This window comes from Emiliania huxleyi (genome assembly GCF_000372725.1).
Source record: "Emiliania huxleyi CCMP1516 unplaced genomic scaffold EMIHUscaffold_63, whole genome shotgun sequence".
In the NCBI taxonomy this organism is placed as follows: Eukaryota; Haptophyta; order Isochrysidales; family Noelaerhabdaceae; genus Emiliania; species Emiliania huxleyi.
In genome coordinates, this window is record NW_005197273.1 from 493,463 (window position 1) to 505,557 (window position 12,095).

Genomic DNA, 12,095 nt, shown 5'->3' on the forward strand with positions numbered 1-12,095 from the left:
GCTCGCCCCCCTCGGCCCACTTGTCCTCCGCCCCGCGCGCCTACGACTCACACACACCAATGCCGTTGTCTTCTAGCACCCCCCCCCCCCCCCCCCTCGGCTCACGTGCTCTCGCGCCTCCTCCTTCTCGTACGAGTCGTACCCGTAGCCCGTCGTGACGAAACGCAACAGCACGCCGTCGGGCAGGTCCGCCACAGTCACCTATTAGTTACGACTCACTCTTGACGATGCAGAGGCAGCACGCCGTCGGGCGATCCCGCCACAGCCACCGGCGTGGGGAGGCCCTGTCCAGGGCGCAGCAGCTGCCGCGCAAACTCGCGCAGCCAGGAGGCGGCCTAAGGGAAGGGAAGGTAAGGTAAACTTCTCCACACACGCGAGGTGGTGGGGCAAGGGCCAAGCGACCCTCGCGTCTCCACGTCTAGTCGACAGGCGCCCCACGGCATCCAAAGTGCACGGCCCAGTGCGCGTGGGTGAGGTGTGTGTCTAGAGGAGGCGGGGCCTCGTGCGGCGTCACTGCCTCGAGCGGCCGGCGGTAGATCTCTGGCCCGACGAGCTTGAGCCACTCGTCGTCGAGGCCTATTGATTAATTAATTAATTAATTAATTAATTAATTAATTAATTAATTCACTAAGCTTCAGCCACTCGTCGTCGAGGCCTATCGCTGCGGGTCGGGCTGCGGTGCGCCACACCGCACTGTGCTAGACCGGCTCGAGGAGCGCGTCGTGGAGGCCTATCGCTGATCACATGTCACAGTACATCACTGATGACACTCAGGCCAGCTTGCGCCACTCGTCGCGCAGGCCGGCGCCCGCGGCGGCGGCGGGCGGGGGGGAGGAGGAGGAGCGCGGCGCGGCGGAGAAGGTCGCGTTGACCTACACGGCACAGCAGCATGCACGGGAGTCACACAAGGCTGGCACCGCACTCTTCCTTCACACCATCAGCTGCGTCGGCCGACTCGGGCCGTCGCAGCGCCTCGACCAGCACGGCCGCCGCGTCAGCAGTGCTCATCTCGCCCGACAGCGCGTCCCCGGGCGCGAGCTCGACGGAGGGGGAGGAGGCGGAGGCGGAGGCGGAGGCGGAGGCGGAGGAGGAGGAGGCGCGTGGCGATGGCTTGAGCTTACCGAACCGGGCGATGGAGTGGCCGGGGAGGGCCTGCCGCGTGTAGCAACGGGCGGTGCTCGTGACACAATAACTGACGATACTCATCATGACTGGGTGGGGAGAGATGGGGAGAGATGGGGAGATATAAGACTCGCCACGCCCGGGCGGCGAGGGGGCCTTCCGGGCGGCGAGGCAGCGAGCGCACGAAAAGAGTGCCAGCGAAGTGAGGCTACGAATGAGCGGGCGGGCGGGCGCCTTCCGGGCGGCGAGCAACGCCTCCTGCTCCAGCGCGCGCTGCTTGTCGAGCTTCCCACCGAACATGTTCTCCTACCATCAGCGGCGCCCCCCGGGGTTGGCGCCGAGCTAGAGAGGTGCTCCGGCGCTGCCACCCAAACGTGGTCTCCATCGAGAAGGGCAGCGCGTTTGTCCGGTCGACACCTGTCCTCAACGCGGACGCATCAATGGAGCCGCTGGAGTGGGAGCTGGGACGGAGCGTCCGGTGGTCGACGCGCCGTGCGTCGAGACGAGCAGCAGCCGGCGAGTGCGCGCGGGGAGGGCCTTGAGCAGCCGGCCGACCGCCTTGGGCTCGGCGCCGCCGCTGCCGCACGCCCCTGGCGGGGGCGCGCAGTCAGTGTGAGGGAGGGGAAGGGGAGGGCGCACGCCCCTGGCGAGGGCACAGCCAGCGAGTATGAGGGTGGGGAGGGGGAGGAGACTCCGATGTTGAGTTGTGCAGGACTCCGCAGTGATGCGGGCGCTCCTCCCCTACCTCGCTATGGAGCCGAACCCACCTTCCGAGAGGACGAGGACGGCGTCTGCGTCGGAGAGCGAGCGAGCCAGCGCGCTCGGCGTGAAGGGCGAGAACGGGCGGACCTGGCGGGACGAGATGCGGCCGAGATGCGGCCGAGATGCGGCCGAGACATCTCCGAGATACAACCGAGACCATCTCCGAGAGACAGCCGAGAGACAGCCGCGATATGGCGGACCTCGACGCCGAGTGCGGCCGCCGCGCCGCCCTCCGGCTCCGTGCACAGAGCCGCCACCTCCCACCCCTCGCCTATTTCACACTCCCTCGCCGTCGGCGAAGAGAACGCACACACAGCCGCCACCTCCCGCCCCTCGCCTATTTCACACTCCCTCGCCATCGGCGAAGAAAGAACGCACACAGAGCCGCCACCTCCCGCCCCTCGCCGGAGGCGGCGAGCGCGTCGCAGAGGGCCGCACCGAGCTCGGACTCGGCGCCTAGTGAATGGTCAGTGAGGCTGCAACCGTCGGTAGCAAAGAAGGGTCGCCCCGAGGTCGGTCTCTCGGCGCCTAGTCAATCGGAACCAGCAGCAGCAGTCACAGAAGCAGGCAACGACCGGCTCCAAGCTCGGCCTCGGCGCCGACGACGGCGATGCGCGAGCCCGGCGTCAGCAGCGCGCGGCGAGGGTCCGCAAAGTCCAGCTCCGAGTCGCGGGATGCGGCGGCGGCGGCGGCGGCGGCGGCGGCGGCGGCGGCGGGCTCGGCGGCGGCGGCGCTCGCTCGCAGCTTATCGACGGCGGCGTCGATCTTGGCCATGGCCTCGGCCTTGACTGAAGTGAGCTCCGCCTCGAGGCGCGATTCGAGCTCGTCCTGTAGCTTTGAGGCCGCGTCGGCGAGGTCGCCTACCCGCAAGGCTTCGGGAGGGCTCGCGAAAGGCCCAGGCGGCGTTTCGAGGCGGCGACGGCGAGGGTCGGTCGCCCTGAACGGCGTTGAAGGCCTGCTTGCGCTCGTCGACCATCGAGTCGAGCACGCGCTCGTCACTCGCACGGAGCTCCTCCTTCTCCATCGAGCCCAGCGCCTGCCGCAGCTGCGAAGCGAGCTCATCACCGAGCGAGAGCCCGTCGTCGTCGCCGCCGCCCGGGTCGGCCTCCGCCTGCGCGAGCGCGGCGCCGGCCCGAGGCGCCCAGGCCAGTCCGAGGCTGCGCTGCTGCGGAGCTAGCTGGAAGCAGAGCGAGGCCGGGAGGAGAGCGAGCAGCCGAAGAATCGGCGCGGCCATTTCGATGAGTGAGCAAACAAAGAATTTTCAGTGCCTAGCTCTTCGAAGCTTTTCTTTCTTTAGAATCCAGGAGATCAACTTAAAAATCTTCTTTCTGGCGGCACATGAGCGACACGCGCATCGACAACCCAACCCTCGCCGACCTGACCGAAGCGGCGATTCAAGCGGCTGCGCGAGGCGAGGAGGTGGCGCTGCTGGCATGGCTCGACAGCGGCGGGCGGGTCAACGCGACTTGCGGGGTAGGCGATGTGAGCGGCGTCACCGCACTGATGGGCGCCGCCGGCTACGGCCAAGAGCGGGTGGTCGAGCTGCTGCTGCAGCGCGGCGCGGAGATCAACAAGCAGGACAGCGACGGCTGGACCGCGCTGATGTACGCCGCTGACAACGGCCACGAGCGGGTGGTCGATCTTCTGTTGCAGCGCGGCGCGGAGATCAACAAGCAGAGCAGCAACGGCGACACCGCGCTGATGGGCGCCGCCGGCAACGGCCACGAGCGGGTGGTCGAGCTGCTGCTGCAGCGCGGCGCGGAGATCAACCAGCAGAACAGCGACGGCTGGACCGCGCTGATGCTTGCCGCCCAGAAGGGCCAAGAGGGGGTGGTTGAGCTGCTGCTGCAGCGCGGCGCGGAGATCGACAAGCAGGACGGCAACGGCGGCACTGCGCTGATGGGCGCCGCCCAGCATGGCCAAGAGCGAGTGGTCGAGCTGCTGCTGCAGCGCGGCGCGGAGATCAACAAGCAGAAAAGCGACGGCGGCACCGCGCTGATGGTCGCCGCCACCAACGGCCACGAGCGGGTGGTCGACCTGCTGCTGCAGCGCGGCGCAGAGATCAACCAGCAGGACAGCAGAGGCGGCACCGCGCTGATGGTCGCCGCCGGCAACGGCCGCGAGCGGGTGGTAGATCTGCTGCTGCAGCGCGGCGCAGAGATCGACTTGCAGAACAGCAGAGGCGTCACCGCGCTGATGCTCGCCGCCTTCCGAGGCCACGAGCGGGTGGTCGAGCTGCTGCTGCAGCGCGGCGCGGAGATCAACTTGCAGAGCGGCGAAGGCTGGACCGCGCTGATGTTCGCCGCCCACGGCCACCCCGCCGTCGTCCTCCGCCTGCTTCGCGCGGGCGCAGATACAGCGGTGCGCTCTGAGGGCGGCAAGTCCGCGCTGCAAATGGCCAAGGAGAAGGGCCACGCCGCCTGCGTCGGCGCCTTCCGGCAGCACATCGAGGAGGTGACTGCGGCCCAGCGCGAGGCGACGGCGGGCGGTGCGGGCGTCGCTTCCTCGGGCGAGGCGGCGGCGGGAGCGAGGGCCGCGGCCTCTTCCGGCTCACCGGGCAGCCTTTCCGAAGAGGCGGGGATAGCGGCTGCGCAAGGCGACGAGGCGGCGCTGCTGGCGTGGCTTGACAGCGGCGGGCGGGTCAACGCGACTTGCGGGGTAGGCGATGTGAGCGGCGTCACCGCGCTGATGCTTGCCGCCCAGAAGGGCCAAGAGCGGGTGGTCGAGCTGCTGCTGCAGCGCGGCGCGGAGATCAACAAGCAGAACAGCGACGGCTGGACCACGCTGATGCACGCCGCCAGCCAAGGCCACGAGCGGGTGGTCGAGTTGCTGCGGCGGCGCGGCGCGGAGATCAACAAGCAGAGCAGCAACGGCGACACCGCGCTGATGCACGCCGCCAGCCAAGGCCAAGAGCGGGTGGTCGATCTGCTGCTGCGGCGCGGCGCGGAGATCAACCAGAGCAACGGCGGCACCGCGCTGATGGGCGCCGCCCACTACGGCCACGAGCGGGTGGTCGAGCTGCTGCTTCGGCACGGCGCAGAGGTCGACTTGCAGGACAGCAATGGCGGCACCGCGCTGATGCACGCCGCCAGCCAAGGCCGCGAGCGGGTGATTGACCTGCTGATGCAACGCGGCGCGGAGGTCAACATGCAGAACAGTCGCGGCGGCACCGCGCTGATGCTCGCCGCCGCCCACGGCCACCCCGCCGTCGTCCTCCACCTGCTGCGGGCGGGCGTAGACGCGGCGTTGTGCACTGCGAGCGGCAGGACGGCGCTGCAGATGGCCAAGGAGAAGGGCCACGCCGGGTGCGTGCGCGCCCTTGAGGAGCATGCGGCGGCGGCGGAGGCGGCGGCGGAGGCGGCGGCGGAGGCGTCGGCGGAGGCGGCGGCGAGGGAGGCGGAGAGAGCGGCGGCGGAGGCTGAGGCGGCGCGGCATGCCGAGGCGCTGCTGGCGGAGGAGGAGGCGGAGAAGGAGGCGGAGCGCGCCAAGGAGAGCAAGAAGGGCAAGAAGAAGAAGAAGAAGGGGAAGGGCGGCGGAGGCGGCGCTGGGCCGTCGCGGGAGCCCGAGGATGAGGCAGCGCTGGCGGCGGCGGAGGAGGCGGAGTTGGCGGCGGCGCTCGAGGAGAGCGCGAGGCTGGAGGAGAAGAGGCGGGCGGCGGTGGAGCAGCCACCAGAGCCGGAGGCGCCGCCGGGGGAGGAGGAGCCGCCGACCGACTTCATCTGCCCGATCACGACCGAGGTCATGAGCGACCCGGTGATGGCGGCGGATGGGCATGCTTACGAGCGGACGGCGATCGAGCGCTGGCTCGCGACCAAGTCAACGAGCCCAATGACGGGCGCGGAGCTCGAGAACACTAGCCTCTTCCCGCACCACATGCTGCGCAGGCAGATCCGAGAGTGGCGAGAGGACGGTAGGTCGTGATTAGGTTTGTGTACCTCTTTTGGTACACCTGTGTCGAACCTGTGTGCTGTGCGAGAGAGTTTTGTTGCATTCTTTTTCGCTTCGTCTAAAATTCTTTTTCTCGTGGCCCGGGCGCGGGTCGCTGGTGGTGATGGGGGAGGGCATCGCTGGGGAGGTGGAGGGGTGGCGGGAGCAGGTGAGGGCTGGGCAGCATCTGCTGCTCACCGAGGACCCCTGGTGGCGCTGCTGCGCGGCGCTGGCTGGGGGGGCGGGAAGTCCCGTCAGGGACGCCAGCGGGGGGCGCGGCGGGAGCGGAAGCGGTGGGAGTTGGATGAGGGGGATGATGGTTGTTTCGGCGAGCACTACGGTGCTTGCGGATTCGATCATCCGCCTTCGGACGACTTCCTCTATGGCGAGGACGACGGCTTCTAAGGAAGCCGTCGTCTGCGCCTTGTTGGTGCCAGCGCGCGCCAGTCCCGTGCCCAGTGTCGTGCGACCGCGTTGTAAAATTCTTTTTCATGCGCAGGGTTGTAAAATTCTTTTTCTCGCGATGTCTGATCCGCCGCGCCGCCGCTCGCGCCGCCTCGCCACCGGGGCCACCGCCTCCTCCGCCGCCGCTCCCTCGCCAGACACGCCGCCGCCCGCCCGCCTCCTCGACCTCCCCACGGACCTCCTCGAGCGCGCCCTCTCTCGCTGCGACAGCCCCGTCGACATCGCTCGCGTCGCGGCCGTCTCGCTGCTCTTCCACGCCTCGCTCGCGGCGGAGGCCATCCGCTTGTGGGCGCAAGAGCGCGGCTTCGAGCTGCCGGCGCAGCCAGAGGGTGAGGGCTGCCCCGTGCGGTGGCTGTGCTTCGCTGCGCTGCTGCGCGAGTCCAACCCGCCGGCGAGGGCGGCGGCAGGCGTTCGGCACAGCCTCTTCATCGACGGCGAGGGGCGGCTCTCGTCGTGCGGCTGTGCGCCGAATCACCGCCCAGGCGTCCTTGGCCACGGCGAGGGCGTGACGCAGCTCAACACGCCGACCCGCCTCCCTTCCCCGCTGGGAGGCGAGCGCGCCGTGAGCGTCTCGGCTGGAGCATTCCACAACCTCGCCCTTACCGGCAGCGGCGCCATTTGGAGCTGGGGCCAGGGAGGCTTGAGCGCGCTGGGCCACGGCGACGACGATGACGACGACGATGAGCAGGACAAATGCGAGCCGAAGAAGGTCGAGGCTTTTGCTAGCCAGCGCGTCGTCGCTGTGTCGGCTGGAGCCGTCCACAGCCTCGCCATCACCGCCGACGGCGCCGTCTGGAGCTGGGGCTATGGAGGCGAAGGCTGGCTGGGCCACGGTAACAAGCAGCACCAGCTGCTGCCGAAGAAGATCGAGACCTTTGCAGGGCAGCGCGTTCTCGCTCTGTCGGCAGGGGACAACCACAGCCTCGCCCTCACCGCCGACGGCGCCGTCTGGAGCTGGGGCAATGGAGGCTATGGCAAGCTCGGCCACGGCGACCAGCAGTCCCAGCTGCTGCCGAAGAAGATCGAGGCCTTGGCTGGGCGGCGCGTCGTCGCCGTGTCCGCTGGAGATAGGCACAGCCTCGCCCTCACCGCCGACGGCGCCGTCTGGAGCTGGGGCGATGGAGGCTGGGGCCAGTTGGGCCACGGCGACCAGGATCGCCAGCTGCTGCCCAAGAAGGTCGAGACCTTCAGCGCGGGTCAGCGTGTCGTCGCTGTGTCAGCCGAATGCTCGCACTCCCTCGCCCTCACCGCCGACGGCGCCGTCTGGAGCTGGGGCAATGGAGGGAACGGCCGGCTGGGCCACGGCGACCAGCACATCCAGCCGCTGCCCAAGAAGGTCGAGGCCTTGGCGGGCCAGCGCGTCGTCGCTGTGTCGGCGGGAGGCTTCCACAGCCTCGCTATCACCGCCCACGGTGCCTTCTGGAGCTGGGGCTATGGAGTCTCTGGCCAGCTGGGCCACGGCGACGAGCACCAGCAGCTGCTGCCCAAGAAGATCGAGGCGTGGGCGCCAGGTCGGTGACACGGCTGTCACCTGTTGTAGTCTGCGCCGCCACACAGGGATTTTTAAGGAGAGGAGTGTGGTGCTAGCCGTCGCCCACGGAGTCTGCCTTTTCCTATCTCTCTTCGCAGTCCCTCGCCGATATTCTCGCTGCAACCTTCATGCCACCTTGCGGTCGTCCCACTCTTGTCGTTCTCTCCCTTGTCATTTCCTCCTCTGTCGCGTCGTTCCCTTCTGCCTCATATGCCATGTCCGCCTTGCGTTTGTTTTCATAAGGTAGGTAGGTAGGTTTCATAACATCGAAGGCTAAGCTCAAAAAGAAACTTGGAGCACTTGGAGTGCAGTCGGCAACCGCACATCCAGGGCCGGGGAGCTGAGAAGCGCACCCAGCGGGCCGGATGATTGGCATCGGGTTGCGGGCAAGAGAGCCCTAGCCCAGGGGGTGCGCGTTCGCAGGGAAAGGGCCGTAAAGTAAACACGGGTCTCCGAGGGTTAGTCCGCGCTCCAGGTTTCCCCTAGCAGCGGAGCGCCCCCTCTACTCGGAGCTAATAAACACCAGACACGCACACGACGTACATCCTCACTCGACGTCACCCCTCGAGGCTTCCCGGTCTGGCCTCCCCCCCCTCGGTCTGGAGGGGCCCTCTTATCCCCTCAGTCCTCCCCCCACTCGCTTTCCGCTGGTTGGGCAACGGATGCGGGGCCCGACCCCCCCTCTGTAATCTCGCTGCCTTACACTCACTGACCCATGAAACAGATGGTGGTTGCCGTGGTCTTCCTCCTCGACGCCGCGCTGGCATTTGGCAGCACCGCAGGCACTGAAGCCTTGCTGCTAGGCACTGAAGCCGCAGCGCCCGATTACATCGCCACCAAGGCCTCCTACTGCTCGTCGCTGCAGCAGCAGCTGGACGAGCACATGGCTTCGGGTGACGCCACGTTGCCGCAAAAGATGATTTTCGATTTCCTCGCCATAAACGCCACGCAGTTCCAGGGCAAGCTGCTGCCGTGGTTCGACCTCAACCTGCAGTGCCTCAACGTGCTCTACCCTCTCACCATCGCTACGGTTATCCAGGGCAAAAATATGACCGAGTCTCAGCGCAGCACCGTGGCAGGCATCATCAGGGATGGCTTCGCCGTTCACATGTCGCTTGGGCGTACGAACTGGGCGCGCCACATGGGCGTGCCCGAGTCGAACCTGAACGCCATCGCGTGGGCTAACGACGAGCTTCTCCACAAGACGATGGCCGGCCCGTTCGTGCCCGCCACCGAGCTGTTCTGCGAGAAGCTCCAAGCCGAGTACGACGCGCTGCTGGACCTCGGCGATTCGATGAACGTGTTCCACAAGCAAAACAGGTTCGGCAAGAGGAACAGGTTCCTCGCGCCGGATGGGTGGATGTACAAGACCTGCCGCACGGGCGCAGGTTTGCGCTGCGCCTGCACTGCACATCTTCTGCCCTCATACGTTGCAGAGGCACATGCACGCATGCACGCACATGCACATGCACATGGGCACGTACACGTACATTTGTCATGCAGACACCCTCGACCTGCTCGACCTCCTCATCGCAATGCTGAGTAATCTCGACTGGGAGCAGCACCGGCAGGACTACCTCAGCGCTCTGAACCGCGACCCCGCCTACGCCGCGGCGTTGGTGAAGCACACGATCCTGCACTGGCAGTCGCTGTTTGCGGCCGGCTTGAACCCCTTCAACATCGACAAGCTCTTCGAGGAGTCCTTCGAGGCGCGGCCGTGTTGCAGCCGTGTTGCAGCCGTTAATATTAACGCGTTCATACAGCCGTCCATCAGTTGGACGAGTTGCGACTAGTAACTAAACACTGGTCGTAGTGTGCAGTGGAGGGGGGCTTGCCGCAATGAGTACAGTTGTTCATATGCAGGCTCTCGTGCCGGCGAGCGCCATCTGGCTGGAGAAGTACGCGTGACGCGTCGAGCTCGGTCGGTCCTCTCGGAGATGTAATACAGACACCTCCAAGCTCGCCAACCGGTTCGCCGCGAGCAATTCTTGTCATGTGCATGACTGTGTGGAGGCACTACAGGTACAGCTGTACGGCGCGGTATACGCGCGGCAGAGCGTGAAAGCTCTCCGCGAGGTTGTACGGCAGTAGGGTGACCGCGTAGCTACGGACATTGGTTGGGTGTGCATGCACATGCACATGCACATGTGCATGTCGTAGGGGTAGAGGGTTGCCCGCCTTGCCCAAAACTTCGTTTAGAGACCTGCGGCGGCCGGCTCGCAGACGAGTGCTGACAGACTGCTGAAGCCTGAGCTTAGGTCTTAGCCCCCGGGGTTATAAATATAAAATTGAATTTAACAACAGAACACCCTCGCACGACACTGGACGCGGGACTGGCGCGCGCTGGCACGGACACGGGCACACCACTGGAGCCGCGCGCAAGTAAGTGCGCGGGTGTTCATATCTGCAGCCTTGGGCTCGCTCGAGGGCGCCTTCGCCCTCCTAGCAGCAGCGAGTCGCCCACGCCCACGGCATCTTGAACAGGGTGAGGGTGCCGCGGCCGCGGACAAACCTGCGGGCGAGAATCTCGCTTTAGGACCGTGATATACATCAAAGTGCTACGTTGGCCGGAAGAATGTCTCCTTCTCGCGTCGGGACGCGGGGGACCACATGTTGAGGACCTCTGCCTGAGGACCTCGCTCGCGGCAATCACACCACTTTCGTGACTCGCTTCCTCTACCTACCATGGGACCATGGCAGACACTCCCAAAGGTGGTGTGGGCTTTTTGCGTTTGTTTGGAAGTGATATCCTCAAATTCTTTTATTTCACGGTTCGAAGTCCTTGCCGCCAATGCTGCTACTTCTGCTGTCGGCAACGGCGACCGTCCAGCGGCCGATCCAGCGTCCCAAGGTATCGCACGTGCTGCTGCGCGCCTCTGTCAACGGCGAAGAGCCGCTTCGTTGTGCGCCTTGCGACGTCCGCATCCTCGGCGCGACAGCAAGTCCGATCATACAGCGCACAGCGCAAGTTGCCGCAGGCCAGATCATTGCTCGATATAAGGAGGAGCGTTGCGCGTTTATGCAGAGCGTGGCCGGCCTCGCCAAGCGACCTGCGTCGGCTGCTTCGGGATCTGCACGCGACGCTGCCGTCGAGCTCCTCCTTGCGCTTACACTGAACCTGCCCTGTTGGGTCTTGCTGGGTGTTGTGTTGTCCTCGTGGGATGTGAAAATGCTCTGATTTCGTAGCATGGTGGAGAAGAGATCAGAGAAAACAAAAGTAAATCCCTGCGCGACAGCGCTCCGTCAATCACAATCTCCCACGCCGTCATTGCACCACTACTCGACAGATGACACCGGGCGTGCCCACGGCAGCGCCGTGCATGCTAGATACTAGACACCCGGCCGGGGCTCCGACCGCCGCTCGCGCCCGCCAGCGCTGCGCGCGACGGCGCCAAACTCCTCCGACGAGGTGGCCGAGCCGAGGGCCTGCCCCTACTTGCGCGAGTTGACGACGAGGCAGAGGGGGAGGCAGATGAGGAGGACGACGAAGCCGCAGACCTGGAGGGCGTACGACCACGAGCGGCCGCACTCCAAGTCGGCGTCGTCCAGCGCCTCGCAGGCGTTCGACTCCCACAGCGCAAACGGCACGACAGCGAGCACCGCCGCCGCGGCGACGAGGGCGGCGGTGAGGCAGGGCTTGGGACGCCTGGAGCAGGAGCCGTGGCAGGCGAGCACAAAGGCGATGAAGACGAGCAGAACCGTCAAGATCGACGCCGCCTCCGCGCCCGCGATCCAGGGCTTGAGCGTGGCCGAGTTGCCGACCGCGCCGCCGGAGCACTTGTCGTCACCGCCGCAGGTGTCGCCTTCGGCGCAGTCGTCGTCGTCGTCGCAGGAGCGCGCCTCCCAGGCGATGCTGCGGGCGTAGCCGCAGAGAATGTTGTCAAAGCCTTTTGAAATGAACTCGGGGTCCTGGATGCTTGGCGACGAGACGTACTCGCAGTGGTAGGAGACCACATCCGAGCAAGACCATTTGTCGCCGCCAAGAAAGGAAATGGCCACGTTGGCCAAATTGCAGGCGTCCTCGTTCAGATATCCGCCGACGCCCCAGATGCCATAGCCGACCGACCCACCATAATCGCTCCCGCGCACTTCATAGGTTCGCGTCCCGGCAGAGAATGCCGGCACAGCACACGCAACCACGACAAACATGCCACTGATGGCGAGAAGGACGGCGGCGACGCACATGCGGCGCTTGTTGATTGACTCGCTGCGCGACTGCACCTCCATCGTTGACGGAGCGGTGAAAGCGGAGCGGCGGTGTCCTGTCAATCGCTCCTTGGGCTAAAGT

At 66.3% G+C, this 12,095-nt stretch overlaps 4 protein-coding genes across 4 annotated transcripts in view; 2 read left to right on the forward strand and 2 right to left on the reverse strand.

Annotated features, from left to right (window-relative positions):
- Nucleotides 1-3,124, reverse strand: part of EMIHUDRAFT_452521 (hypothetical protein) — a 4,487-nt gene extending 1,363 nt beyond the window's left edge. Inside the window, exons 1-14 of the mRNA XM_005763539.1 lie at nt 2,821-3,124; nt 2,476-2,744; nt 2,285-2,332; nt 2,085-2,150; nt 1,890-1,971; nt 1,614-1,712; nt 1,505-1,539; nt 1,357-1,428; nt 952-1,152; nt 809-872; nt 500-576; nt 270-335; nt 118-201; nt 1-40 (exon numbers count right to left, since the gene is read on the reverse strand). Coding sequence (XP_005763596.1) covers nt 1-40; nt 118-201; nt 270-335; nt 500-576; nt 809-872; nt 952-1,152; nt 1,357-1,428; nt 1,505-1,539; nt 1,614-1,712; nt 1,890-1,971; nt 2,085-2,150; nt 2,285-2,332; nt 2,476-2,744; nt 2,821-3,118 — 1,501 coding nt within the window. The 5' untranslated portion in view covers nt 3,119-3,124. The remainder of the gene's footprint in view (nt 41-117; nt 202-269; nt 336-499; nt 577-808; nt 873-951; nt 1,153-1,356; nt 1,429-1,504; nt 1,540-1,613; nt 1,713-1,889; nt 1,972-2,084; nt 2,151-2,284; nt 2,333-2,475; nt 2,745-2,820) is intronic.
- Nucleotides 3,125-5,625: 2,501 nt separating this feature from the next.
- EMIHUDRAFT_215026 (hypothetical protein) lies at nt 5,626-6,216 on the forward strand (the record flags this gene model as incomplete). The annotated part of the gene is made up of 2 exons (XM_005763540.1): nt 5,626-5,794; nt 6,014-6,216. The coding sequence occupies 2 exons, from the start codon at nt 5,626-5,628 to the stop codon at nt 6,214-6,216; spliced, it is 372 nt and encodes a 123-aa protein (XP_005763597.1).
- Nucleotides 6,217-10,598: 4,382 nt separating this feature from the next.
- Nucleotides 10,599-10,985, forward strand: EMIHUDRAFT_311641 (hypothetical protein; the record flags this gene model as incomplete). The annotated part of the gene is made up of 1 exon (XM_005763541.1): nt 10,599-10,985. One exon carries the CDS (start codon nt 10,599-10,601, stop codon nt 10,983-10,985), a length of 387 nt encoding a protein of 128 aa, XP_005763598.1.
- Nucleotides 10,986-10,991: 6 nt separating this feature from the next.
- Nucleotides 10,992-12,075, reverse strand: EMIHUDRAFT_437711 (hypothetical protein). The gene has a single exon (XM_005763542.1). It carries the CDS (start codon nt 12,032-12,034, stop codon nt 11,240-11,242), a length of 795 nt encoding a protein of 264 aa, XP_005763599.1. The 5' UTR covers nt 12,035-12,075; the 3' UTR covers nt 10,992-11,239.
- Between the last annotated feature and the right edge of the window lie 20 nt (nt 12,076-12,095).

Excerpts from the sequence above, each read along its gene's own strand:
- EMIHUDRAFT_437711 (XM_005763542.1), bottom strand. The coding sequence starts at position 12,034 with ATGGAGGTGCAGTCGCGCAGCGAGTCAATCAACAAGCGCCGCATGTGC.